Below are 27,029 nucleotides of genomic sequence, written 5' to 3' on the forward strand. Positions count from 1 at the left end.
GAATGAGGAGTAAGTGTGCAGTTGGTAACAGTTGACAATTCTAGGAAGACAAGTTGTAACAATATGCACTGCAAGGTCCTGTGTTCTTAAGAATGAAAAGGTGTGAGTGTTCAGAGCCTGTGAGGAAGGAGCCAGGAGGGGAAGAGTAATAGACTTCAACATTGGCTGCAGGACTCACTATAATTTTTCTGTTTGGAATGTGTAAACACCTGTGCACAACAGTAACAACCTTGAGTGGCAAACGCTCAGTTCTTAGAAAGCTGAGATACAGGCCCTGAGCGGGAGCCTAGCACCTAAAGTACTTGCTGTAAGCGGGCTAGGATCCAATATGGATGCCAATTCTAATCCCGTTGGCTCCACAACCGATCCAGCTCCCTGCTTGTGGCCTGAGAAAGCAATCAAGGGTGGCCCAAAGTCTTAGAGTTCTTAAGAGTTCCACCAATGTATAGAAATAGCTAATCTTCACAAGAAATCTGTCCTGTTTTAGTATCATTCTCATTCTGTACAGTCTTCAGGAAGGCCGTAAAAAGGGACCCAGAATATGTCCTCAGGCCACAGTGTTGCCAAGCTGGGAGCTGGGCCAGTGTTTGTCTAATTCCAGCTAAACCTCTATTCCTGAAAATACAGGAATAGTTAAAATCTTGAAAAGCTAAGAATAAGTAACTGAACAAAAAGATTAGTTCTTGACTAAAACATGGCTCAGGGTTTGTCCTTAAAAATGGAAATAAGACTAAGGCAGTGGGTTTCGCTTTAGGATCACTTGGTTTGGGATTCCAGGCACCCACCTGAATTCAGAATTCCAGAACTGTGCCATGGGAGCTTAGGGGAGCCATAGGCTTAAGAGAGAATTTTTCATGGAAATTCTCCTTAAGGGGGTGCTAAGAGGCACAAGAAGTCTGGCATTTAAGGAATGGTTGAATTTGGCAATTGAGAATTATTTACAAGCCTGAGGGTAGAAGTTGAAGTCATTTGAATAAGAAACAAGTCAGTTGGGCTATAGCTTGAGGCCGATTTGCAATCTTGGGAGGTCTCTGTGGTTTCTTTTAACCTGGCCTTGAGTTGTGCTGACTGAACCCCAAAAGGGAGTGAATGGAGGATTAGGACACCTGGGATCAGTTGAATTTCTTTCTGCCCAGGAATGGCTTCTTTATGTTTGAATCAACCCTTAATTTTCACTTTTGTTTAAAATTTTGCTCGACCCCTCCTTCTATTAATGGCCTGCTCCACCCTCCCTCCCTTCACCCCACCCTGGTATATAAATCCTGAGTTGAAAAGCCAGGTCACCATTTGAGGCAGGAAGATGGCAAAGCGGACTTATCCCTTTGGAGAAACTTCAGACACTTCTGAGGACTCCGCCATGGGCATCCTGAAGCCCAGGTGCCTGGCAAAGAGGCCTCGCAGCATGGAGGTAAGAGCAGGGCAGAAGGCCTTCCTCCACACTTGATTTTGGCTTTTTCTACTGTGTGAATTCTTCATATGGTTGTTTTTTGGGTTTTGATGGGTAGATAGAAATGTAGGGAAGGCTCAAAGATTTCTTTTAAAAACGAGTTCAGCAATATTGCATTTTCTAAAAAAGGGGGAAAGATTGTTGTCACTAGCCAATTATAATTTAGGAAAATAACAGGGAGAAGAGAAAGGCCTTCCATCTGTAACAGCTGGATGCTAGGTATATGGGCACTTGGACCAGCTACCACTGCTTTCCTAGGTGCTTTGTAGGGAGCCAGAGTGCAATCTCGCTTGGAAGAAGAGCCCACAACACAATGGGCCCAAAAAATGAGGGTACAAGTTAGCTTAGATTTCTTCAGGTTTTTAGTAGAATGTTAGATACACAGAGAGGAGAGAGAGAGAGAGAGAGAGAGAGAGAGAGAGAGAGAGAGAGAGGAAGATAGTCTATTGAATGGTTCGCTAACCAAATTGCTCCCAACATCTTGAGTTTTGTCTATCGGAACCCAGGGTGCAGGGTCCTAAGGTTCTCTGCCATCCTCTGCCGGTTCCCCATTGGGCCTTCCTCAACTGCTTTCCCAGGTCACAAGCAGGGAGCTGGATGGGAAGTGGAGCAGCCTGGACAGTACACAACCGGGATTAGAACTAGTGCCCATATGAGATCCTGGTGCGTTCAAGGGAAGGACCTTAGCCGCGAGGCCACACCGACGAGCCCAAGGAGAGTTTTTAAAAGTACAAATGCAAACTGCTGGGTCTGGCAGTGTGGCCTACCGGCTAAAGTCCTTGCCATGAATATGCCAGGATACCATATGGGTGTCGGATCCCTTCAGCTCCACTTCCCATTCAGCTCCCTGCTTGTGGCCCTGGAAAGCAGGAAAGCATTCAAGGACGGCCCATGCATTGGGACCCGGAGCCCATGAGGGAGCCCTGGAGGAAGGCACTTAGCTTTGGATTGGTGCTTTGCAGCCTCTTGGGGAGTGAATCATCAGACAGGAGATCTGTCTCTTCTGCTCTATATATCTGATTTTGTAATAAAAATAAATAAATCTTTAAAAAATAAACGAAAACCCACAGCCCAGAAGGTCGTTTTAACGAGACAAAAGCCTTCCTGATTTTGTAGCTTACCAAACAATGGAAAGAAGTTAGCAGTCACACCCTTTTATTTTATCTTGGGTAAGCTATATAGGATTACTTCTAATGGCTTTGTCCTTGCCCTCTTGTTAATTGTTATCTATTTTTCTGCTCACTGGAATTTCAGTTCAATGGTAGCACTTGTTTGGGTCTTTGTCTTCAGCTGGAGGAGTCCATCTTTATTGTCTTTAATCTTGATCACTTGCTTAAGTTTTCTGCATGAAAATTCTTTTTTGTGAGACTAAATGCCTTCCTGTATTCCCCTGGAATTCCCAGCTGTAGGGGCTTTATCTGGGCCTCCCAAGGGGTACCTCTTCCCACAGCCTTGGGTTAGATCAGCAGGGAACTTGGGTAGTGGAGGAGCCAGCACTCCAGCCAGTGTCCATTTGGGAGGCTGGTGTTGTAGCTTTACTTGTTAACTGCTTGGCCCTCATTTTTTCAAGGAATTTATTTTAATGATCAAAGAAATGTTTCTCTCTGCTGTATAGTAAGTGTTGGTATGTCGCATTGTAAAATAATGTATTGACTTCATTTGTTCTCCAGGGAAGTAAAATTTAGTTCTCGGCAAAGATTGTGCAAAATATTAGGTGGTAAAATTGTGTACCTTACATAAACACATGTGGCATATGGGTGACTAAAACAAGGAGCGGAAAATTGGGGAAATATATATACATTAAAGGTCATGTGCTATTTGTGGTAAATCAAATGAAAGTTTACAACTACCAATCCAGTTGTGGCTAAGAATAAAGTATAGGAAAACTGAAAGGCTTCCTGTTTCTAGGTCATCTTGAAAACTTTTTTGTCGATTGAAAACGTATTTCTTTGGATGTTGTGAGTGTGGTAAGAAGATAATCAGATTCTGTTCAAATGACGTAGCCATTTCACAATAAAATGTCACATTGCTTAGTGCTGGTTGTGTGAAATTAGCAAGATGAAAGAAATGTGAGGAGATGGAGGAAAGGATTCATATTTAAACTAAGGAGTTCCATGTTGCTTTTGGTTCAGGATGGGTGGGTGGCTAGAGCAACTTATATTATCACAGGTGCCTGGGGGAAAATCACTTGACATGATTTTGAACCCTTTGGGGCCAGAATATGCCCAGTGGAGGACGGTGGAGGAAGGAGAACTCGAACTCGCAGCAGTACACAGGTGGCCCAAGTTCAGAGCAGAAGCAAGCCCTGTTACAATAAATAGTCATTACATACTTAACTGTGATTCAGTATCTATTTAGATAGAATACATTTTTTATACTTAAGGTGCATGTTTCAAAATGCAGCAGCATATCGGAGCAGCACAACAGGTGTTGTGAAATTATTTCCCTTTTTTTTTCTTGCTGAAAATTCGTGAAGGTAAAACTAACAGTCAGTTTCATTGGGAATGTTCCTATTTTAAAAGTCAAATAAGCAGGACCATTGAGTAACACCCCAAGTGGCCTCAATGGGTGAAGCTGAGCCAATCTGAAGCCAACAGCAAGGAGCTTATTTCCCATGTTGGTGCTCAGAACCAAAGTTTTGGGGCGCCTTTCCTGCTTTCACAGGCCACAAGCAGGGAGCTGGATGAGAAGCAGGGCTGTGAGGATTAGAACTAATGCCAATAAGAGACCCCATGCGTTCAAAGTGAAGACCCGTGCCATGTGCTGGAATTTTTTTTTTCCTGAATTGTGCACATCTTTTGCCAAGTTCAGTATAGTTACATGAATAAGGTGAAATTTACCATTGTGGTTGTATTTGCGTCACAAATGATGGGCCAGTACTGTAAAATTTCTTTCCTTCCTATTCTGGATGGTGTCAGCATTGCACCCAATGCATTGTGTACAGTAAGACAAGAGTTTCTTATTTTAATGTAATGTGAAAGGAAACCTTATGGCCAAAATGGTGGCATTATTCATGAAGTCATCTGCAATGCCTGCAACTAAAGTGGCTGCCACTTAGTTTTGGTTACCCTGCTACTAATCCAACTCCCTGCCTGAGAAAAGCACAGGTTCACTGCTGTGCTTGTCCCCCACTTACCACTTAGGCGATTCAGGTGAAGCTCCTAGTTCCTGGGTTCCATCTAATACTGCCCTGGCTTTTTTTGTCAGCCGTTAAAGGTGTAAGCAATTTGGTTTCAAAGAAGCAGATAGAGATTTTTTAATATAAATTACAGTGAAGTAACACCAAAAAGCTATATTTCAGGCTTGGTGTTTATTAGTTCCATTAAATAATCCTCCCCCTCTTATTTTTAAAAAATTTTTTACTTTTATTGGAAACGCAGATATACAGAGACAAGGATATACAGCAAGAAAGATCTTCAGTGCGCTGATTCATTCCATAACAGACCACAACAGCTGGACATGAGCTTGTCCAGAGCCAGGAGCCAGTAGCTTCAAAGCTTGGGGCCATCCTTAACTGCTCTCCCAGACAAGAATCAGGGAGCTAGATGAGAAGCAGGGTGACCAGATTTATAACTGGCATGCATATGGGCAAGGCAAGGACATGAGTCCCTAGGTTACAGCTCCAGCCCTAATCCTACCCTTGTGCCAAGATGCGATGTGGGTGGCAGTTTGTGCATCTCCAGCTTCATTATTTTTGTTCAGTTGTTGAAAATGCAGAGTGGTAGCCAGAGTAATCTTGCGTTTGCTTAACACATTTCCTTTTTTGGGGGGGGTAGTAATTTTGTTAATCTTTATGTAGTAGATTAGGGCACAAAGGATCTAGCTCATTTTCCTAATGTTGACAACAGCCCAGGGGCAACTAACCTGTAGATAACAGTATAGCTACATGAATGTTATTAGGGATAATATTACCTGGGCCATCATGTGATAGATTCCCTGGTATATTTACTGGACACGGAATATGAAGGAAAACGAATTTCATTTATTTTTTTAATTCTAAATTTTCAATGTATCCTAATGTGCCAGTTGACACCTGTATAATAATGTATAATAATTGAAGCAAGGCTCACTGCTTTTTTTTTTCCTGGAGTAACTGCTGTGAATATTTTTAGGCAGTTCCTACAAGCTTTACTTGTAGTCTGCACACATGCTTATGTGTCAAAGAAAAAGAAATAACAACACATCTGTAATGTCTCTGCATCTCTCATACTTAAGACTGCGACTTAAGACTAATGGCTGCATGCCACTGCACCATGTGAATATGTCAGTTTGTTTATTTCATTTATTTATTAGGTTTTAAAAATACTTTATTTTTATTTTATTGGCAGTTATTTTCCTAAATGGCTGCAATGGCCAGAACTGTTGTGGTCTGAAACCAGGAGTTTTTTCCAGGTCTACCACATTAGGCCATCTTCCACTGTTTTCCCAGGCACATTAACTGGTGCATTTTATTAAGGGTTTTGTTTGTTTCCTTTTGAAGTTACACATTATTTAGCCCTTTGATTTTCCAACTAGGTATGTTGTCTTCTCATCCGTGTCTTACTATTCTATTAAGGGTGGTTCCAGTCCTTGTTAGATTTTGGGCGGCCTATTTATGGTACCCATAGCTACCCTTTTATGTGTGTTGGGAATATTTTCCTTGATATCAATGCAAATACCTCCACTGCTGCAACTCCTGTGAAAACAATGGTGTAATAATGATTTCAAAAACCGGTGAGAAGGTACTAGAGAGTGAGACTTAATGACAATGTTTCCTTTTTAGTCTGAGTTTCAGTAATTGCAATGGTGACACTCTTTTGCATATCCACAGTTAGTGAAGTGCACAGTCACTCAATTCTTTAAAAATGTCCTGTTCAGTAAAACAGCTTTGAGAAATCAAGAAACTCCAATTGTTAATGTGAATGTAGAAAATTGCAGTTGGGTTTATTCTGGTAACATTTAAAGAAAATTTGTTGGCCTATCGACCAGTCCAAAGATCCATGCACCACAACCCAAGGCTTTCTTTCATCCTAACCATCATGTGTGCATGTTCATCAAATGATAACACTAGCTAGCTTATGCTATTACTGTAGTATGATTATAGAATAGCAAAATGCAAAAGTTAACTCCATTGTACATCCACATTTAGCAACATTTTTTTGAAAATTGCTTGAGTTATGCATATATAAGATGTGTACATTTATGTAAACATTTTACTTCAGTACATTTTGCATGAAAGTGTTGGCTATTATCCATTGAATGATACCTTGTGGCCACATTGGCCACAGCTCCGCAATCTGAAGCCAGGGTTTTCTTTCAGGTCTTCCATTTGCGTGTAGGGTCCCAAAGCTTTGACCATCGTAGACTGCTTTCCCAGGACACCAGTAAGCAGCTGAATGGGAATTGCAGTAGCCATGATACAAACCAGCACCCAAATCGGATCCCCATGTGCAACAGAAGTACTTTAGCCACTGGGCTGTCATGCCAAACCTGCAAATTAATATTTCAAAACTTTACTGTGCAAGGCAGTAATAGTCCTTATCATTTGTCGTCTCAATCCAACCCGTTTTGCTGGCTTCTGTAAAATCTGACTGTTCATGTAAATACAACAATAATATCATTTTAGCTTTGTTTTCAGAAGTCACATTTGGTTACTCTCAATGTTTCCATGGTTCATAATCACATATTTGAGCGGATGGCAAGTCATTTCTGTGCTTGTTTTACAGGCAGATTCTGTCAATGGCCCTCAGTCAGAATCCATGGAATACGGCAGTTGTGGTCATGGGGAAGAAAAAAGATTGACATTGAATCCTCCAAATCTCATTGAAAATGTAACTGACAATGTAGAAAGCATGACAGGTATTGAAGTGCAGAGGTGGCCACAAAGCAAGAGATCTCGCTTAAATGATCGTGTTAATGGCAACCTTGTTGGTCTGACAAATGCTGAAAAATCAAAAAGCTCTGAAGATGAGAAGAAACCAACCGTACCTCCAAAATCATTTGCACAAACCTTAAAAAATGGCATTAAAAATGTACAGTACCTACCTACTGAAACAAACCCATCCTTTAAAAAATTCAATATTGAAAATTTGGGCAAGGCATTTGAAAATAGTTCTTATAAATTCCTGAAAGATTCCACAAATCATAATGCTATGAACTCCATTGCTTTTGGTGCAAGTTGTGATCATGTCAAGGGGAAAAGTAATATCTTTGTCTTCCAGACCCCTGGCTCAACCCACTTGTCACTTTCAGATTCTGCAAACTTGAATAGTCTACATAATGAAAGTGATCAACCCGAAAATCCTGAGAATCCATCAAATCAAGAATTCAAAGATGGCTCTCCAGTTCAACCATGCTATTTATCTCTCATAAAAGATAGGATGTTAACATTGGAGCAAGTGGTAGCCATAGAGGCTCTGACTCAGCTTTCTGAAGCACCATCAGAGGATTCCTCCCCATCCAAGTCAGAGCAGGATGAAGAAGCAGATCAGAGAACAAGTACTTTGCTAAACAGATGTAAGGCTATTCTCTACCCTGTAACTAAAGACCTCCAAGACCCAAACTTTCAAGGAGGAGCTCAGAGCTTCCCTGTTTGTGAACTTTTGGAGAAGCAAAGCTCACGCAACGTGATAGTGTTCAATGGCCAAAATACACTTTCCAAGTCACACAACAGCTCATCACCTCACCAGACTACTACAAAGTTATCTGAACATGCGAAAATCACAAACCCAGTATCTGGATTTAATAACAAATCAATTACATCTAAAATCAACACCAGTAAAAGCATTACTCGCGATGAAATTACTCCGGTTGATTATTCCAAAAATTTGCTTCAGTTGCCAGTGGGAGTTAACAACTTGAGCGGTTATAACCAGTTCCCAGAAGGCAGAAAAAATCTTAGTTCAAAGGATGATCCATCCTGTCAGGATGTATCCTATAGTGAAATTGAGGAAGATGTTGCAACAGAATTAGCCCAACTTGCAGGAAAAATTAAATGTAACCATATAAATCCTGAGGACAGAAAAGCCACAATCCTTGATGCTAATAATATCCAGCAGAAATGTACTCGGAAGAGCCCAACACAGAATTCTGTTTCAGCTGCACAGAATAATCATGGCTCTTCACTAACAAAGCAAAAGAATGCAACCCAGAAAAAGCCGAAGTCCACCTTATCCAGAGACCGACGGAAAAAGAAACTCATGGTTGTGAACAACCAAGCAAATTATGAAAGGATGCTGGAACTGTCCTACAAGTACAGCATCTTGCATGCCCTTTGGCTATCGTCCAAGCTTCAAGGATTTGGGCAGTTTGGTCCACGTCATTTTCATATTCGATTTGACCAAATTTCTGATATGTTTGAATTTCTGAAGCCACTGATTTTATCCAGTTCCATACAACACGAGAAATCATTTTTTCCATTCACCCAGATGAAATATCCCCAGTTGACACAGGAAGAAATGAAGATTGAACCATTGGCTTCTCCCTACATTATTCCCATCAAAACAGAATCCAATGGGCAGGAGTCAATAGAGGGAACCTCCAATTCTTGGGAACTGTCAGCAATGAATGTCAATCATAAAGCTCATCTTGTTTCTCAGGCCTACTGTCCAGGTGACCTGCCTGGCATTGTTGGAGAGAGAACATCACAGAACCCAGAGAATATTCTCCGTAATGTGAATGTAGTGAATTCAGGTAGATTCACAGTGGTTACTCCCAAAAGAGAAGAGAAAGGCTGCGCAGCTGGTGTCACAGCATCAGAAAGTAACCAGGCAAAGTTTAATGAGTATACCATGCAGTACATGAACAAACGTGCAAAAAGGCTGATGGCTTCCACGAAAGATGCAGAAATCATCCCGTCCTGTAACTGTCTGGGTAAGTTGTAGATCTCTTCTATTCACCTACAAATAATGTTTTCAGTCATGACAGACTCAAATTCTAATGCATTTTTTCTATGATATTTTTGCCCCATCCCTATTCCAGCTAAGATAGACTAAGTAATTTTATACTCATTTTTCTGTTGCACTGTTATTGATTCTGCTCAGAAAAATGGAAAATTCAGCTCAAAATTTGGACATAAAAAGGAAAACATTCTGAAGTGCAAAATATGCTGATTTCTCTCCAGGCAAAATGCTCTCAAGATGTGTATTGCACATAGTTACAGTTTCTATTGCCATTATATTTAATTAGTTTCAACCCACAAGCTTTTCACTGAGATAGAATATGCATATCAAGAAAGTAAAACCTGTACAGGCCAAAATAACCACAAGAAGTCCCTACCTGAATTACATCTTGATCAAGAGCAGTAGTTGATTTGCGTCTTTATCAGTGTTCAATGCTTGAATGTTTCTGACAGGCCCAGAATTTATAAACCTTGAAAAATTTCTGTTGTGAAGTATTCGACCAATAAGTATTATTTTTTTCCGATTAAAGTGCAAAACTACAAGTAGGTTTGTGCTACCGGTTGCATCAAAGAAGTGTTTCTAATGAATGTATTTTTAGCTTTTGCTTTAGCGAATAAGTTGTATCAGTTTGTGAAATTAAGCACATGATCAAATTTTGCACAAATATGAAAATAAAGATCTGTTGATTCTAAGTGTAAAGCAAAGTGCTAATGCAATGTGCTATATATCTCTTTGCATTCCATGAAAACAAGCTTAGTTGTTTAAACTATGGCACCATCTCCCAAAGACTCTAGAAGAAATAGTTAAACGAGTCTTAGAAGATCTGGTATGTCATCTGTATTTTCTTTTTTAACTAGCATAGGAAGAAATAGCATAGCAGGGAGCTGGATGGGAAGTTGAGCTGCTGGGGTTAGAACCGGCACCCATATGGGATCCCAGCACGTTCAAGGCGAGGACCTTAGCCGCTAGGCCTCTTTGCCGGGCCCACAGATGCATCTTAAGACATGAATACTGGAGGAAGAAAGAAAGGAACATTAACAAGTTAAATTCCAGCCCCATTGTCCATAATTGCCAAAACCTTTGTCAAGATTTATGCTTTTCTGAAATGAAAACCAAGAAGTGAAACTAGCTCCTCCTTGCCCCTATGTAATGCTGTAAAGCTTTGGGTCTAATAATCTTATTCCTTCCACAGATCGAAGTACACAAAAAGACAAAGGCCCATATTATACACACCTTGGGGCAGGACCCAGTGTTGCTGCTATCAGGGAAATCATGGAGAATAGGTGAGGACATATGCTTCCCAGTTAAAATTTTTTATTGTGGATCTGACTCAATGCAAAGGAATGATCTCTGGAAACGAACAGGAGGTGAATGAAACATGTTGAGGGGTATGAATTGAATGTTGTTGAGGGCCTAGGTAAAGCATGTTCAGGTGTCGTGCCTAACTCAACTTCTATGGACCACTTCTTTACCAGGCATGCAGTAAAGTCTCATGGTCAGTTCAGGAATATTGATTTTATATCCTGGGAGAAATAGTTCACACTGCCACCATCCACTCCACAGAACCCTTCCATATCTCTTAAGAGCCACCCCTTTTAAGAATAAATAAACAGAACTAGATAACAAATAAAGCATCTGACAGAGAAATGCAAATTTCTTTTAAAAGAAATGGATTATCTGTTTTAAAGTTTTTATGTCTGTATAAGAACAGATGACAATTCCCTTCATTATCCCCACTGTGTTTTGTACTTAGGTATGGCAAAAAGGGAAATGCAATAAGGATAGAACGGGTAGTATACACAGGAAAAGAAGGGAAAAGCTCTCAAGGCTGTCCTGTGGCTAAGACAGTAAGTGTTTTGTATTTATACTTTTCCCCCCAAAATTTCTGCGGAAGCTGTGTCTTCTCTTGTGTCTTGGTTATGATTGCCTGTCCTACACATTTGGGATGTTTAAATGTGCCATTTTTATGTTCAGCGATAAAAGGATATAGATCCCTATTGCTATTGAATACTTTCTTCCTCTCTCGACAGTTGTCAATGCCAAAAATGCCCATGCATAATTTTAGAAGTATTTCAATGCCCTTTTCCTTGCATAGGATCAGCCAAATATTACTGAATTAATGAGCACATATAAGATGTGATGCTTGCAGGAGGATTCCCAGTCAAGACATTACAGTGGACCCTGTATTTACAACTGTAAAACGTAGAATCATTTGAGAACAGTGATATTTCTAGAAATGATCATTATATTGAATGATAACAACTCATCTTTTAAAATTTATTCTATTTTTATTGTAATGTCAGAGATACAGTCAGATATACAGAGAAAAGTAGAAAGAAAGATCCCCAGGTAGCCACTACACTGATCTGAAGCCAGGAGCTTCTTCCAGGTTTGCCTTACAGATGCCTTGGACTGTCCTTGACTTCCTTCCCAGGCCACCACCAGGCTTTTGACCATCCTCAGCTGTTTTTACATGGCCAAAAGCAGGATGGGAAGTGGGGCTGCTGGGATTAGAACCTGCAACCAAATGTATCCCAGCTGATGCAAGAAGACTGTAGCCTCTAGGATATTGTTCCAAGGCTGATTGTTCTTTTTTTTCTTTTCTTTTTTTTTTTTTTTTTAAGATTTTAATTGCGTATTGGTTTTTAGAGAAGGGGAAAGATCTTCCATCTAAGCAAACATCACTAAACAAATGGCTCCAACAGTTAGATATCGGGCAATTTGAACCCAGGATCCAGGAGCTTTTTCTAGGTCTCACACTGACTGGGTAGCAGGGTCCCAAGGCTTTGAGCCATTGTTTTCTGTTTTCACAGATCAGAAGTGCATGAATTTGGATGGGAATTGGAGCAGCTTAGACATGAGTTGGCACTCATTGGATCTTGGGCCTTACAGAGATAAGATTGTTCAATTAACCCAATACCTGGATTTTAACTGTTTCCAGTTCCAAGTCTAGTTTTCATCCTTACAGTTAATTTTTTCTATAATAACTTCTGTTAATGAAACTTCATTTTTTTTCAAGTTTTTTTTTTAATCTCATTGATAGGGCCTGGAGCCACGTCTACCATATACTCAACATTCAGTAAATTTATGTTTTGTGAATTATATTATGGAGCTTAATTAAGACTATTTAGCAAACTAAATTTTTAAATTTGATTCTGCACTGTGAAATAAGTTTTGTAGTTTTCAAACTATATTCTAAGAAAATGGTTCACATGAACAAGTGCTGCCAACCCCAGATTGAAGTTTAGATAGTGCCATTGTGTCCTATCTGGCAGGGGCACAACTATGGAGACAATTCAAGTTAAGTTATTCATTTAATTTGCAGTACTTATAGATTCTATATGTCCATGTATAAACAGCGGTTTGGTTAAAGTGATAGTATATTATTCAGTGTAGTTTTTAAGAAGGTTTATTTTTTATCTATGTGACAGTTTTGGTATTCTGCCAAGCACCTGCGTCTTCCATGGAGGTGGCAGGGGTGTTGGGCCATGGCCTTCCAGGATGCCCAAGTAGGAAGCTGTAACAGAAGCAGGCCTGGATTGAAGCAGAGTCTTCCACTTGTTGTGGAATGTGGGCAGTGGTCTGGATCTGAGGTCTCCCAGTACCTCCTGACACTTGCCTCCTTTTCTTGAAGAGTCTTTTTGGATGTCACACAGAAACAGTGTTGAGGGCAAATTCTTCCTGGATAGCACAGCTGTGTGCGCCCTTTTCACACTGTTTTGCCTCTGCTCTCAACATGGATTCTCTGGACATAGTTCCTTGCCAAGTGCCCATTAACACTCCCACATAGTAATTTGCCTTCAGCAGACACTTTATCTCTGCTCTCCCATGAGATCTTCCTCACTGGTTTAGGAGGAGGATGAGGTAGTTTCTTGGTGGAACAGGCCCTGCTAACTCATGCTCTCTAAGTGCCTCTGGAGTGAGGACAGGCACAGGACAAGGAATTCATAACCACAGACTGAGCAGTACACATTGCAACCCCAATTCCCAGACTCCAACTGAGAGATTCTATATTAAAGTTGAATAAATGTACCAATGGATAAATACCAGTAAAAAATTACTCTCATCTGCTGTACCTACTGATTTGGAAATGGTTATAAATCACTCTGAAAATCCTCTGAAATCCTCTTGCTTGGATTTTTTTTTTTTTTTTCTTGCCTTCATACATTCTTGGAAGTCTTTCATTTTTCAGGCTTACTCCAAGTTTGTTTGTATGGTTGTCTTCAGAGGCTATGGATGCACTCCACTCTTTCCTGTCAATCGAATGCTGTGGGCTGTTAAAGGTGTTAGCTTGTGTAGTAGGCTGGCCTTTTTTGTCCCCTCTGATTTTTGTGTAATGTGAATGGCATGTTTTCAAGTTCCTGGGATGGGCCTTAGGCAAACAGTAAGAAGTTTGTTTGGTCTGTGATATTCAGCTGATATAACCTTCACAAACACTAACTTTTTTGTAAAACATTTCTTCACATGACCTTATGCATCTTTTGTAAAGATTTATTTTTGGAGAGTCAGAATTACGGAAAGAGAGCCACAGAGAAATGCTCCCTGATAGGTCCTATAAATACTTTCAGTGGTAAGTGGCAGGGATCAGCCAGGCTTCATTCTATAAAAATGGTCCCGTGCAGTAGTCTAGTGGCTTCAATAAGTATACTCACTTTGCATCCCAGAAAAACTCCCTGGGTCCTGGTTTCACATGTGCTCAGCATTTTTTTTTTAACCCATTCATACTAGAAGTATTTGGTTGTGCCTCCTATATGCTGAGTTCTTTCCTCAGGAATCAACTCTGCAGTCTTAAAGCAAACACAAAATGGTTGCTAGCATTTTTTAACTGCTATGGAAAAATGAAGCAGCTTGCATAATATGTCCTGAGCCAGACAGAACAAACCAATTTCTGTTGCATGTGTTTTAAATGAAGGTAAAGCTTTTATTAACTGTGGTTTACATACAAAAGACTTCAAACATTTTAAGTTTTTATACATGAACGAGGTTGGGTCCATGGCATCCTGTATTCATGGCATTGTAGCACCGTGCCTATTATCCACTTCCAGCTATAACACTGTCTTATTTTTCATGAATCCAGCCTATTTAAACTTCATTCAATAAACAGGATTTCCAGGATATGTTTGCTTGCCATTGCATTGCCTGATCCACGTCATATGTTATTATTCATTCTGTCATTACCAAGGACTTGTCACCTATTATGGATAGCTAAAGTTTATTTATTCCACTTTGGAGGATACTTTATTTTTCCTTTTGGTACAAGTGGCTCCTGCAGGAAGCTGTATCAGAAGTGCAGAAGCTTCCAGGCACGATTGGTTAGTGGCTAAAGTCCCTTATGGGCGCAGATTGTAATCACAGCAGCTCCATTTCCCATCCAACTTGCTGTTTGTGGCTTGGGAATTCTTCCTCCAGGATTCATGACTTAAGATGGAGCTGCCGGGCCCGGCAGTGGCCTAGCAGCTAAGATCCTCACCTTGGAACTGCCAGGATCCCACAAGGGATCTTGCAGATCTGAAAGTCTAAATGAATGAAACATGATCTCTTTTGTATGTAATTACGATTCTACATTTTGAGAATACAGTCCATTCTTTAGTTTCATGCTGTATTTCACTTTAAAATCAGAGTTGCCGAGAGAAGGGGTTCCACTACAGGAGAGCTTCAGAAGTGGAGCAGCTGGTTCTCTTGTGGTAACTGTATGGTTTCCAGCCCACTTGTGCATGAACATGGTTCTTAAACCTTGCCAAATAACCAACATCATGTTTATATTTTCTACTTATATTATTTGAACGACAGATCTGCCACCTTATTCCCCAAGTGACGTAAACAGAGCAGAAACATGAACCAATTGTGAGCCTGTCACTTTGGTGCAGGTCCCAAGGACTTATTCCATCCTCAGCTACTTTCCCAGCAAAGTGAAGTAAAGTCACTTTCCTCTGCCTCTTCAGCATCATTAGCACTCTTTCTGCCTGTTTCTATTTCCTTCACCGTTAACAAAGACTTGTGCTTTGATCTAAAGGGATAAGGTGCAGGCATTCCATGTGTGTACAAATTCGGGTTGCTGCTGCTCTACCTCTGATCCAGATTCCTGATGATATGCCTTCTCAAGGAGTGAATGCATGTGTTGGGTTCCTGCACTCATGGTGGAAGTGGAGAAAAAGTTCTGGCTTTGGCTTAGGTTCAGCTATTGTTGGCAATTGTTAGGCAGTAGTTGAACATCTTCATGAGTTAAGGATGTTGTTTTTGCAAATATAAATGTGTTCTGATTTTGCAGGTTTTGAGAAGAAGCAGCAAGGAGGAGAAAGTCCTTTGCTTGGTCCGGGAGCGTCCCGGCCACCACTGCGAAACAGCGGTGATAGTGGTGCTCATCATGATCTGGGAGGGCATTCCCCTCGCCAAGGCTGACAGAATGTACTCGGAGATTACTGCAGACCTGAGGGGGTATAACGGCCATCCCACAGACCGGAGATGCACTCTCAATGAAAAGTAATCACAGCTCGTTGATACTGCTTCAGTGTTCACATGTTGCCTGTTAATGCTGCTTTTCCTTGGTGCTTTTCTGGAAAATGGTGTCCATTTTAGAATATGATCCTTGAGAATGTCATTTCATTCATTGCTGTGATGGCTGTCTATATGTGCATGACAAAGTCTACCCTGGGGCTTCAGTGTAACTCCACATCTATGCATTTATAAAGGGATTTATAAAGAGAGGGAAGTATATCTGCTCGCTCACTTCCAAATAGAGCTAAAACATTCAGAGGTTGACCAGGTCAGAACTGCATGTGAGTGTTTCCCATATGTGTTTTATTAGCAGGGATCTGGATTGTAAGTGGAACAGCCTGGGGTAGAACCATAGTTTATCCCCTTTATTTGGATTTACTGTAGTTATAGGAGAATTCTTTACATTGAATAATGCATTCCATAATTGTGAATCATTCATTTCCTAGCTTCTCAAATTTTAACAACCTGAAATGTTCTATCTGATTTCCATTTACCATCTTACAGTCGTACCTGTACCTGTCAAGGAATTGACCCAGACACTTGTGGAGCTTCATTCTCTTTTGGGTGCTCCTGGAGTATGTATTTCAATGGTTGCAAATTTGGGAGAAGCCCAAGCCCCAGACGATTTAGAATTGAACCAAACTCACCCATGCACGTAAGTGTTATATTTGAGTGACATGCTAAGTGAATACATATATGCTTTCCTTTCAACTTTTTGGACACTAAAAGTAAATAATATAACTTGGTATTTAAATAGTAAATGTGTCTATAAATAAAAAATGTTAATAACATAGGCAAATTCTTCAATTACCATCCCCCAGTTTCATTTGTTTCTGGGTCTCCTACTCTAGAAGGAATCTTGTAAAGAGAAACTAAAATTTGATTCTAACCCAAAGTAGAAAAAAATCTATTTTCCTAAATTCCAAAAACTCAGAAAGTTTACTACCCACAGAACTACTATGACAGAATTACTAGAGGACATAAACGAAGAAGACGACGTGTAAAAAAGAAACCAATCTGTGCGGAACACATGGCTATGGTGAGCGAAGAAAAGTCTAATTTGCTCTTAAATTTAAATAAGTCGAGTCCTAAGTTTTTAAATTAAATTAAATTTGGTGGTGTAGGCAGTGGGAAGATTCTATTTTAAAGGGTTGTAGAAAAAAACATTAGTAATGTTTGCAAAGATAAAACACAAAATAAGACAATATATAAACTCATTATAAACAATAACCCTTTGGAATTATAATAAGAATTATTTTATCATTTCCATTTCTTTAAAATTTGTACATAGTTTGATAAAGGAAACTATTACTCTTCATGACAGCCGTTCCTACTTTAAAAGCCTGCAGAAAGTTAAGTATGAGTAGTTAGAAGTCAATCTTGTTCAAAATCAATATTTTTTATACCTCTGGGTTGGACAGTAGAAAATGGGACCTTTTAAAAAAGTTCCTATTAAGATTAAATCAACTTTTCATATTCTAACAATTTTAATAGAACATTGCATAAAAAACTATAAAGATAATATCCTTAAATGATAAAAAAAATCATTCACATGTATTTTTTCAGAAAATGTAGGTGTGAATAAATTTTAAATAGTGATAATTATTTCGTTGCATACTTTTATAATAACACTGTGATGTGATCTGTGCTTGTGGTTGTTGTTCATTGTCTAGCACTTATATAGGAAGAAGTGTTGCTTTTCCCAGTTACTGTACAAGCCCAGTATTGCTGAAGCTGAGCAAGGCAGGGAAAGCTATGTACAGCCTTGGAAGCACTGATATCAGAGAGATTTTTTTGGTGGAAATTACATGGCACAGGATATTGCGTTACAATCCTAAAGGAAGATCTAGTGGGTTGTCATGTCAGTAAGAATTTGAATCCGGAAATAAAGTTTCCAGAGGCAAACTAGTGTTCTATAAATCGCCCAAGTTCAACAATTATCCAACCTCTTAATTTTCACTCCCACCTTCATGGTGGCTCTTACTCGTTTCTTTTGGCTTACTGAAGTGTCACAATTAATAGATTGACTCTCTAATTTTAATGCAGTCAAAAAGAATAAATAACTATTAGTTTGTAACTAGTCTTGTTTATCACTGGCATTTATTTTAACATTTGGGTCTCCTATGCGTGGTGCAGGGTACCAAGACTTTTGGCCATCCCAACCGCTCCTTTAAAAAAAAGATTTATTAATTATTGGAAAGGCAGATATACTAAGAACAGAAACAGAAAGGAAGATTTTTTGTCCAATGACTTACTCCCCCATGCGGCCACAATAGCTGGAGCTGAGCCAATTCAAACCGCCGCCATATAGCATTTAGGCCAGTAGAAATGCTAGGCTGTCACACTGGGTCCAGGATAGGCCATTTCACATGGTATAATTTTCAATCGAAAGTGTATTAGAGCACAATTCTTGTAGAAACAATGTGCTTTCCCATGTGCTTGGGCAAGTATGAACTATGTATCAAGCTCCAGTCAGCAATGTTGTATTCTCCAATTTAGTACTAATGTACATGTCATTCAATACAACTGATACGGATTGTCTTTTGCTATAGGAAAAGAACCTGGAAGATAATTTACAGGAACTGGCTACAGATTTGGCTCCACTTTATAAACAATTTGCTCCCGAAGCTTACCAAAATCAGGTATGGTTTTAAATATTCTACAGTGCTTTCCAATGTGGTTGCATACTATGCATGTATATTCATATTGGAATATTCTGTGTCTCAGCACTGCTTCCAATTTCAGCTTCCTGGAATTGAGAGATGATGCTGAGATTAATCAGTTATAGCTTCTCAGCAGATGTGAAATCTCATTTTCAAACAGAAAAAAAAAAAAAAAAACCAGTAAAGATACCAGGAAGTAACAAGTGGCATGATATAGAACTTGAAGTTCTTAATTGGGTTACCGGAATGCTTTTACAAAACAGTATGTTCTATTAAATTTTGATATCTCGTGGGATACCTGATTAGAAAATTGCTTTCTGCCACAGCTCAAAAAGTGCATATTTGATCCACACAATTTTAATATTCAGGGTTTCTGTCATCCTCAGGAGCACAGGCAGCCTGCAGATGGTAACTCCGTGAGCTCTCAGTACAAATCCCAAGTATTGCTGAACTGTACTTTTCCCACAATACTTTGTAGCCTGAGACAATTGGGAAATTTGTAGGTGCTATTAAATTGACTGATGTGTCCTGCTGTTTGCCAAAGATGCTTCTTTTTGGATGATGGCTTTGTGTCTCACACATTGCTTTTACAGGTGGAAAATGAGCACATTGCCCGAGAATGCCGTCTTGGGAACAAGGAAGGCCGTCCTTTCTCTGGGGTTACTGCTTGCCTAGACTTCTGTGCCCACGCGCACAGGGACATTCACAACATGAGCAATGGAAGTACAGTGGTATGTCTAGAGTGAACTCTGGTGGGAAATATGGCATCCAAATGCACGTTTGTCTGTGCTGTTAGACATATCTTCCTCAAGCATATGTGCCATATGGACAAATTTCACAGACGGACACATCCTTTAGAAAAGTGTAGTTACTCAGTCTTCACTGAATATAGGTGAATGGTTATAAGCTCTCCAATTCATGGCAAATTGAGACATATTTCCCTCCTATGCCACTTCTACTCCAATATTACAGATTATGGATTATGTACTCTCGAGGTGCTTCTGCAGTTTACCTTGACAGAGTGAGCTTCCAGTGCCAGCCTCTGCCAGGTGATACTGCAGCAAAACCCAACCAGACCTCACGCAGTATAATTTATGCTGCATGATTAGGAACTATCGGCCCAGGCTCATCCATGACCGGACACTGCTTAGTCCATCCTATATCTACCCTGGTCCTCCAGAGCATCAGGTGGTGCTGGAGCCTAGCCCTTCCTTGTATGTTCTGTCCCAGGAAACTGCAGCCATGTCCAGACCAGTGGAGCAACCACTCCAGCCCTCACACTCACCAATAGGAACCCCAACCCAGTAATCTGGAATTAGATTTAGTAGTTAAGCTGTCTCTTGGAATGCTTGTATGCAATGAAGAAATGTCTAAGTACAAAAATTTAGAAAAATATAAATGTATAATATTCACAAGTAGAGTATTATAAGCTTGAAGCCATTTTGTATTATGAATAAAATTCAATTGTAATTTTTTTAACTTGGGCACAACACTGGTGGTTGTGGCTAATCTTATCAAGCAGAATTACTGCTTTCTTTCCAATTGGAAATTTTTCAAAATAGGGAGTTAAGGGCAGAATGTGACATGTGCAAGACTTCATGCTGCCATTTCATTTTCTCTTGCACCAGGTTTGTACTTTAACACGAGAAGATAACCGCTCTCCGGATGACATTCCTGAGGACGAGCAGTTGCACGTCCTGCCCCTATATAAACTCGCCGATGTAGATGAGTTTGGCTCCAAGGAAGGGATGGAGGAAAAGATCAAGTCTGGGGCCATCCAGATCCTCCAGCCCTCCCGCAAACGGAAGACCCGCTTCACTCAGCCCGTTCCTCGATGCGGGAAGAAGAGAGTTGCAATGATGTCTGAGGTCCTGGAACGCAAGGTTAGGGCTGTTGAGAAGAAGCCTGTTTCTCGAGGCAAGCAGAAAAATAAAGTCACAACAGTCCCCAACGGTAAGGTGTCCTGCAGCCCTAATGTGATAAGCGCAAAAAGGAATATTCCCCATCTGCTGTTCCACGCCTCAATCGTGGCCGCAAGCAGAGTGTGGGCAGGTTAAATTCACGGGTGATTGAATAAATTATGGCCTGTAAAACAAGAAGATTTATCCCATCAGGAATTGGGCAAGATCACAACCACACCCGAACAGGATTGGACGGGTAAGTGGGGCAGGAGTTGGATCAGAAGCTCTGGCTTTGACAAGTTTAAGACTCTTGTTAGAAAATTCTCCAAGGTTTATGTCAGACAGGCAATCGCATAAAAGTCAAGGTTTGAGACATTTTGACAGGAAATGGAGTTAGGAAGTCAACAGCGTCAGTGTTTGCAGACGGGACAAAGACATTAAGTTGTAGTCTGTCAGAGAAGAAGTGAGGCAGCCAGTAATTTATCCAAGGCTGATACCTGAGGGTTATATGTGGGCAGCTTCAGAAGAGTGGAAGATGAGGGAATGGAAGAGATTGGGCAGAGCTTCTGGTGAAATAGACATGAAGAGGACCTCAATAATGCAGTGAAAGCTACAAAGTGCAAGCATACAAGAATCCTCATTGTTGATTCATAGACATCCTCAGCCAGGAACTAATCCTTAGATTAATTCTGAGCAGACATCATATATTATGTGTGATTCATCCGTGCTCCTTCCTTGAAGATAAGGAGTCTTTATGATCTTTACATTATGCCAAAAGGCAAATCTTAACAATACTACAAGCTTCACTTGACTCCCTTTTCTTCTTTTTTAGATTTAGAAATTTTCATTCCTATTTGCTTGGCCCCAGGCTGTGAAGCTAATTTAGGAGCCAGGAGCTTCTGTGGGTAGCCGGGAGTCAATATTGGAGTCATTACCACTGATTCCCGGGGCTTGCGTGGGCAGGCAGCCTTAATTGGGAGCTACAACTGGGTGTGGAAAGCTGACTAGCCAGTGGCTGCACAGCTATGCCAAATACACCCTCCTGTCCTAGCTTTTTTTTTTTTTTTTTTTGTTCTTTACATTTGCTTTTGTTACAATTTGTAGCTTTAAAAAGTTATCTCGTTTAGTGCATTCTTTTTTATTTTTTTTTCAATTCCTTTTATTCATTATAAATGAAATTATTACTGTAGATTTTATTGGTTATTGTCTTTTGGTTTCACAACACATTCTGTACATTTGGTGACCCTGCTTTTTGCTTTAAAACAGGCTGTGTCATACTAGGTGTGCTTTAGATCATAACTGTCTGTGTGGACTGGCATCATGGCATGGCATCCACTTCCTGCAACAATGGCATCCCATATGCATCCCGGTTCAATTCCTGGCTACTCTGCTTCCGTTACCCTCTGAATGCACCAGTGAAAACAGCACGAGCTAGCCTGAAGTCATGAGACTGTCTGTCACCTATGTAGGAATCCAGGGTGGACTTTTAGGATCCTGTCCTAGAGCCAGCAGCTAGAAGATCTGTTTATCTTTAATTCTACATTATCTTTCACATAGTAGGAAGAAATGACCACCATGTAGGTTTTCTTAATGAGTTGCAGAGACTCAAGCCTTAGTCATTACATGGCATCCCTGCGGTAGTACCTGTTTGTGATGAAGCAATGCCGCATCTCCTGAGGAGTTGATGTAATGGCTGGGTTATCCTACAGGATGTCTTCACACTGTAGGGTCCTTTCACTTTATGATTTTAAGTGGGATTCATTTAAAACTGTTTTTATATCTTGTTAGGGTCATTTTTTCCTCAATGAAGTTTATTGGAAATATCAGAAGTGTTTCTTCCCAGAAGTATGTACATTCTGAAGTACTGTGATGAGGATTTTTTCTTTGCCTCTTTTAATGAAGATGCACATAAATTTTTTCTTCCTGTAGTAAAAAATAGCATTTGAAATTTATTTTCTCAAATCTTTTGTGCTTTTGCTTAGGTTATAAAGGCTACCTGTACTTATTTGAAATGCAGAAATATCTTCTTGTTCACTCAGCCAGCACAATGGGACATGAGCTTCTTCCGCTGCTAAACCTCTGTACCAAATGTCTGCTGCCCCGATTCTTATTTCTGCCATGACAACTAGTTCCAGTCTGACCTTATATAATCCTGTCCCATATCTAAAATCGGCAATTTCTCCTGGGCACCTCACTCTTCTGGGCCAATTTTAATACTCAAAATGACAGGGTGTTCCTTAGTTTGCTTCATGTTTGTATTTTTAATAGAAGAGGAATATTTTTTTTTCTGCAAGAAAAGATATCACCATGCAGAATTGTTGAAGTGACCCCATAGGAAGCTTATCATGCCATCTTGTTAGCAACTTGATTTTTCCTCAATTTATTGTTTTATTTCCTAAAGATTTATTTTTATTACTTTTATTGGAAAGGTGGATATACAGAGAAGAGGAGAGACAGAGAGGAAGATCTTCCGTCCGATGATTCACTCCCCAAGTGAGCCGCAACGGCTGATGCTGTACCAATCTGAAGCCAGGAGCCTCTTCCGGGTCTCCCACGTGGGTGCAGGTTCCCAAAGCTCTGGGCCGTCCTCTACTGCTTTCCCGGGCCACAGGCAAGGAGCTGGAAGGGAAGCGGAGCTGCTAGCATAGAACCGGCGTCCATATGGGATCCTGGGCGTGCAAGGCGAGGACCCTAACCACTGCGCCACCGTGCTGGTCCCTGCATTTATTGTTATGACGCACATCTGGATCCTTGCTGTTTGATAAGAAAAGTCATGTACTATCCACATTCTCAGATGCAGCAAGCGGGATTTTCTCTTTAGTCTTTGCATATATATTCATAACCATACACATAGAATTTGATATCTGTGTCTTTAAAAATTCTGTTTGTGAAAGTAGCCGAACAGGGAGTGATGTTTTGTCTTCTGGCTTATTCCCCGATGTCGTGTCAGGCCCCAGGGCATTATAAGGGTACTGGATCACAAGTGGAGCCAGTGCTATTACAGGGTGCTAATGCCACAGGTAGGACCTCGTAGTACCACGAGATGAGCCCCTTCAATGTTAAAAAATAATCTTATATTTTATCATAAGCAAATCTCTTAGAGTTCACACCCCTACGGAGTCCAGGCTAAGCTAGAAACGGATAACAGAACCAACTCCTTCAGGTGTCACCTGCGGCTTTTTATGTTGCACAGTAAGAAGAAGCTTGAAGCGACAGTTGTTCCAGGACATGGATCTTTTATTTGTATAGGAAAGTCAGATTTCCAGAAAGATCTTCCTAAATGGCCAGAGACGAATTGATGTGCCATAAGGAGCCATTCTGGTGATTCTTCTGTGTCTCCCATATGGCTGTATTCTTCCAAGGCCTTCCTAGCCAGCTATTTCCCTAGCAAGATTCCAAGTGGAGCTAACAGTTATCTGAGATGCTGGTACTTACAGGTGTTTTGCCCCAGTGTCTGCCCCTTTTTTTTGTATCACTTCCTTTTCCCTTGTAATTGACATTACCTGACAATTGCCCTGAGACACAAAGCCTTCAGCATTTTCACTTTTTCCAAAAATGAAATATTGCAATGCTTAGCATCTATTTGTACCACTATGTATCAACGGCACAGCTTCTGATGTATACTTTCATTTACTTACATCCTAACCTTTTAGAATCTTATATTTGCTATGTTGAGTAATGAGCTTTGAAACTTTGACTCAGTTTTTGCATTTGTGTTTGCTTTTGGAATTAAGAGTTGTGTATGACACATAATTGATGAAAAGATATTCAAGGCATTGAAACAAATTTGTTAGTGTATGTTTGTGTCATTGTAATTGCACACAGTTAATTTCCTCATTATACTTGTCTTTCAATACAAGAACTAGCAAAGATTTTATTTATATTCACATTTGGTATCCTCTTTCTGTTTATGAAGTAAATTTTCAGATGATGGCAACTGATGTAAAAGATTTAATTTCTCGTCTAAAATTAAGAAAAGATTAAAAATGTGGCAATTCAATCCATTTCAGGGAAAGTGGCAAACCCATCTCCACTGTATGCCTCGTCCTCAAATACAACCTTTTCTGGAACTGCAGAAAGAAATAGCTTTCCCTTGGGCACAATGCCTTCTGGAAGACCCTATGGTGCTGATGCAGTTACTGGTGATTGCCCACAACCTGACGAAGGACCTTCATCTCCCATGGCGCAGTCCTCGATTCACCCCGATCCTCTCACCGCTACTCCTGAGCAGTCCCCAATGTTAACCTCTGCTCTTGGGGAGGAATGTGAAGAGCTTTCAGAAGCTGATGAGACTCTACCGGACGACCAATTATCTGATGACCCACAGTCGGCTGCCGAGGATCAGTCTGCCAACACTGAAGAGTATTGGTCAGACAACGAGTACATCTTCTTAGACCCCACCATTGGTGGGGTGGCCATAGCACCCACACATGGCTCCATTCTAATTGAGTGTGCCCGGCGAGAGCTTCATGCTACAACTGCTGTTATCCTTCCCAACCGGAACGTGCCCGTACGCCTCTCCCTCGTATTCTACCAGCACAAAAACTTGAATAGGCCGCAACATGGTTATGAACATAACAAGAGTAAGTTTGAGGCTAAAGAAGCAAATAAAAAACCTAAGGCGCCAGAAAGGACAGACAAGGCAGCTAATGAAGTTGCTGTTTTGTCCCCCGAGGTAAATGCATTAAAAGATATTCCTTCTCATAAAGCATTAACATTAACCCATGATAATGTTATAACGGTATCCACTTATGCTCTCACACACGTTGCGGGGCCCTATAACCATTGGGCTTAAAAGATTTGTTTCCCATTTTTATTGTATTTTTTCAAGGTGCTGTAAAAGAAAGTCATGTTATTGTCGACTATATATTCATCTCGCCCACTTCAAGTTTGAAAGTATTGGGTGAGTACTTAGCTGTGACTATCAACTAACTGGTAAAGGTGCACATTGTAAACAAAACTAAGAAGAAAAAAAAAAGAATTACAGTTTTAAACACATACAGAAGTGTTTGGGCTAGGTGTTAATTTTGACAGACTCACTCAGTTTGGTGCTTTAAAAAGTCTGTTTACTATGAAACCAGAGTCATTTTTAGAGGATTTTACCAGGCTCTTGTGCTATGATGTAAAATCAAGACACAGTGTTAACTGTACACAGCTCCCTGGTGCTTTTCCACATTAACACAGTTGAAAATAAGCTGAGTGATAATTTCATGGTGCCATTGTTCAAACATCTTCCAATCATTGCTAGAAAAGCAGCATATTACTTTGAAATAAACCAATGAAATACTTTTTGTCTTAAAATGTTTCTCTTCTATCAAATAATTCATTATTGTTAGTAATGGTTGGAGGCTGTTCATAATTGTATATATTTTAAAAAGCACTTTCTATTTTTTAAAGTAACTTGAAATAGTATAGTATGAGAATCTATTGTTTGCATATTTGCATATAAGAGGTATCATTCTTGCTGTATAGAGTTCCATCTTGTTAACTGCAGTTTGTATTCTAATCATGTATGTGGTTTATGTTCTATTTGATGTGTCCTTTCACATCTACATACCTGCTACGTGTATAAATTTGTTAGGTAATGCAAAGATATTATAAGATTGTAATTGGAATACATATCATCAGTACTGACTGTCTTTAGAATTAAGAGTGATGTCTTCTGATACTGAGCAACCATGGCCTCAATTTACTTTGAAGCTTAACTGTTCAGTACAATCCATGAGACATGATTGCAAAAGAAGTTGGGAGGAAATTACATTTACAAGACTCAAATGCTTCTTTTCCAGAGCCCTACCCCTCCCAGAAGGCCTTATTCTTGTCATTTAGAATTAAAAAGATTTTCCTATTGATACCTTGGGAATGTAAAGTCCTTATTGATGCCTCCTGTCCCAGAGAAATCATGGGAATGGAAGTACCAACATGGCTTAGTGCATTAAGAGGTAAATCACTGTTTAATCCTAGCATGTTAATTTGAGGAAGTGAAAATTCACCTTCTCTGGCCTATGCCCTCGGTATCAGGAATTAGGCTTTCCGTTTACTTTATTCTTCCCATTACCTTATCCAATGGATTCTAATAGCAAAATGAACATTTAAACAAAGGATTCCCCTCAAGTTAGTATCTGAATAAGAGGAACCTTAAATGAAATACTTGATCCCTTTCCTCAGCAGAGGTGCTATCACATATAAAGTGTCAGATTCCTTGGGAGTATAGAAAACCTAATGGTGCTTCTCCCTTGGAAATGCCATAGGATGTCTAATTCATAATTTTGGTGCAAAAACAGTTCCAGTAAGCTATCTAATGAAAAACTTGCCCTAACTTATTTAAAAAGTATATATGGTGCAAAGTATCACTTTAAAGCTTTTGGCTAATTCAAGCAAAGGAATATGAAGGGATTGTATATAAGGACTTATCCATTGATCAACCATTGATACCTGCTTCTACAACATGTAAAATAAGGTGATTGTTTTGTTTTAGTATTTTGTGTGCCTTAGAGTTTTGTTTTCAAATGTGTATATTTTTTTGAGCCTGAGGTTTCTTACCGCATATAAATATTTAAAATAAGTGATTGTTTATTGCTTCAGCTGCTCCAATAAGATAATTCCTGGGATTAGACTATCAGGAATAGACCCAAGTGTAGAT

General features: G+C 40.0%; 1 protein-coding gene across 1 annotated transcript in view; it reads left to right on the forward strand.

Annotated features, from left to right (window-relative positions):
* The window catches only part of TET1 (tet methylcytosine dioxygenase 1), an 82,006-nt gene extending 56,768 nt beyond the window's left edge, over positions 1-25,238 (forward strand). The window contains exons 3-11 of the mRNA XM_040976044.1: positions 7,153-9,298; positions 10,520-10,610; positions 11,081-11,174; positions 15,596-15,807; positions 16,327-16,477; positions 18,375-18,464; positions 19,079-19,216; positions 20,114-20,438; positions 24,397-25,238. Of these exons, the coding sequence (XP_040831978.1) occupies positions 7,153-9,298; positions 10,520-10,610; positions 11,081-11,174; positions 15,596-15,807; positions 16,327-16,477; positions 18,375-18,464; positions 19,079-19,216; positions 20,114-20,438; positions 24,397-25,181 (4,032 nt within the window). The 3' untranslated portion in view covers positions 25,182-25,238. The remainder of the gene's footprint in view (positions 1-7,152; positions 9,299-10,519; positions 10,611-11,080; positions 11,175-15,595; positions 15,808-16,326; positions 16,478-18,374; positions 18,465-19,078; positions 19,217-20,113; positions 20,439-24,396) is intronic.
* The last annotated feature ends 1,791 nt before the right edge of the window (positions 25,239-27,029 follow it).

The sequence above is a fragment of the Ochotona curzoniae genome, unplaced genomic scaffold (assembly GCF_017591425.1).
Source record: "Ochotona curzoniae isolate NIBS_2020 unplaced genomic scaffold, NIBS_Ocur_1.0 contig_2692, whole genome shotgun sequence".
Classification (NCBI taxonomy): domain Eukaryota; kingdom Metazoa; phylum Chordata; class Mammalia; order Lagomorpha; family Ochotonidae; genus Ochotona; species Ochotona curzoniae.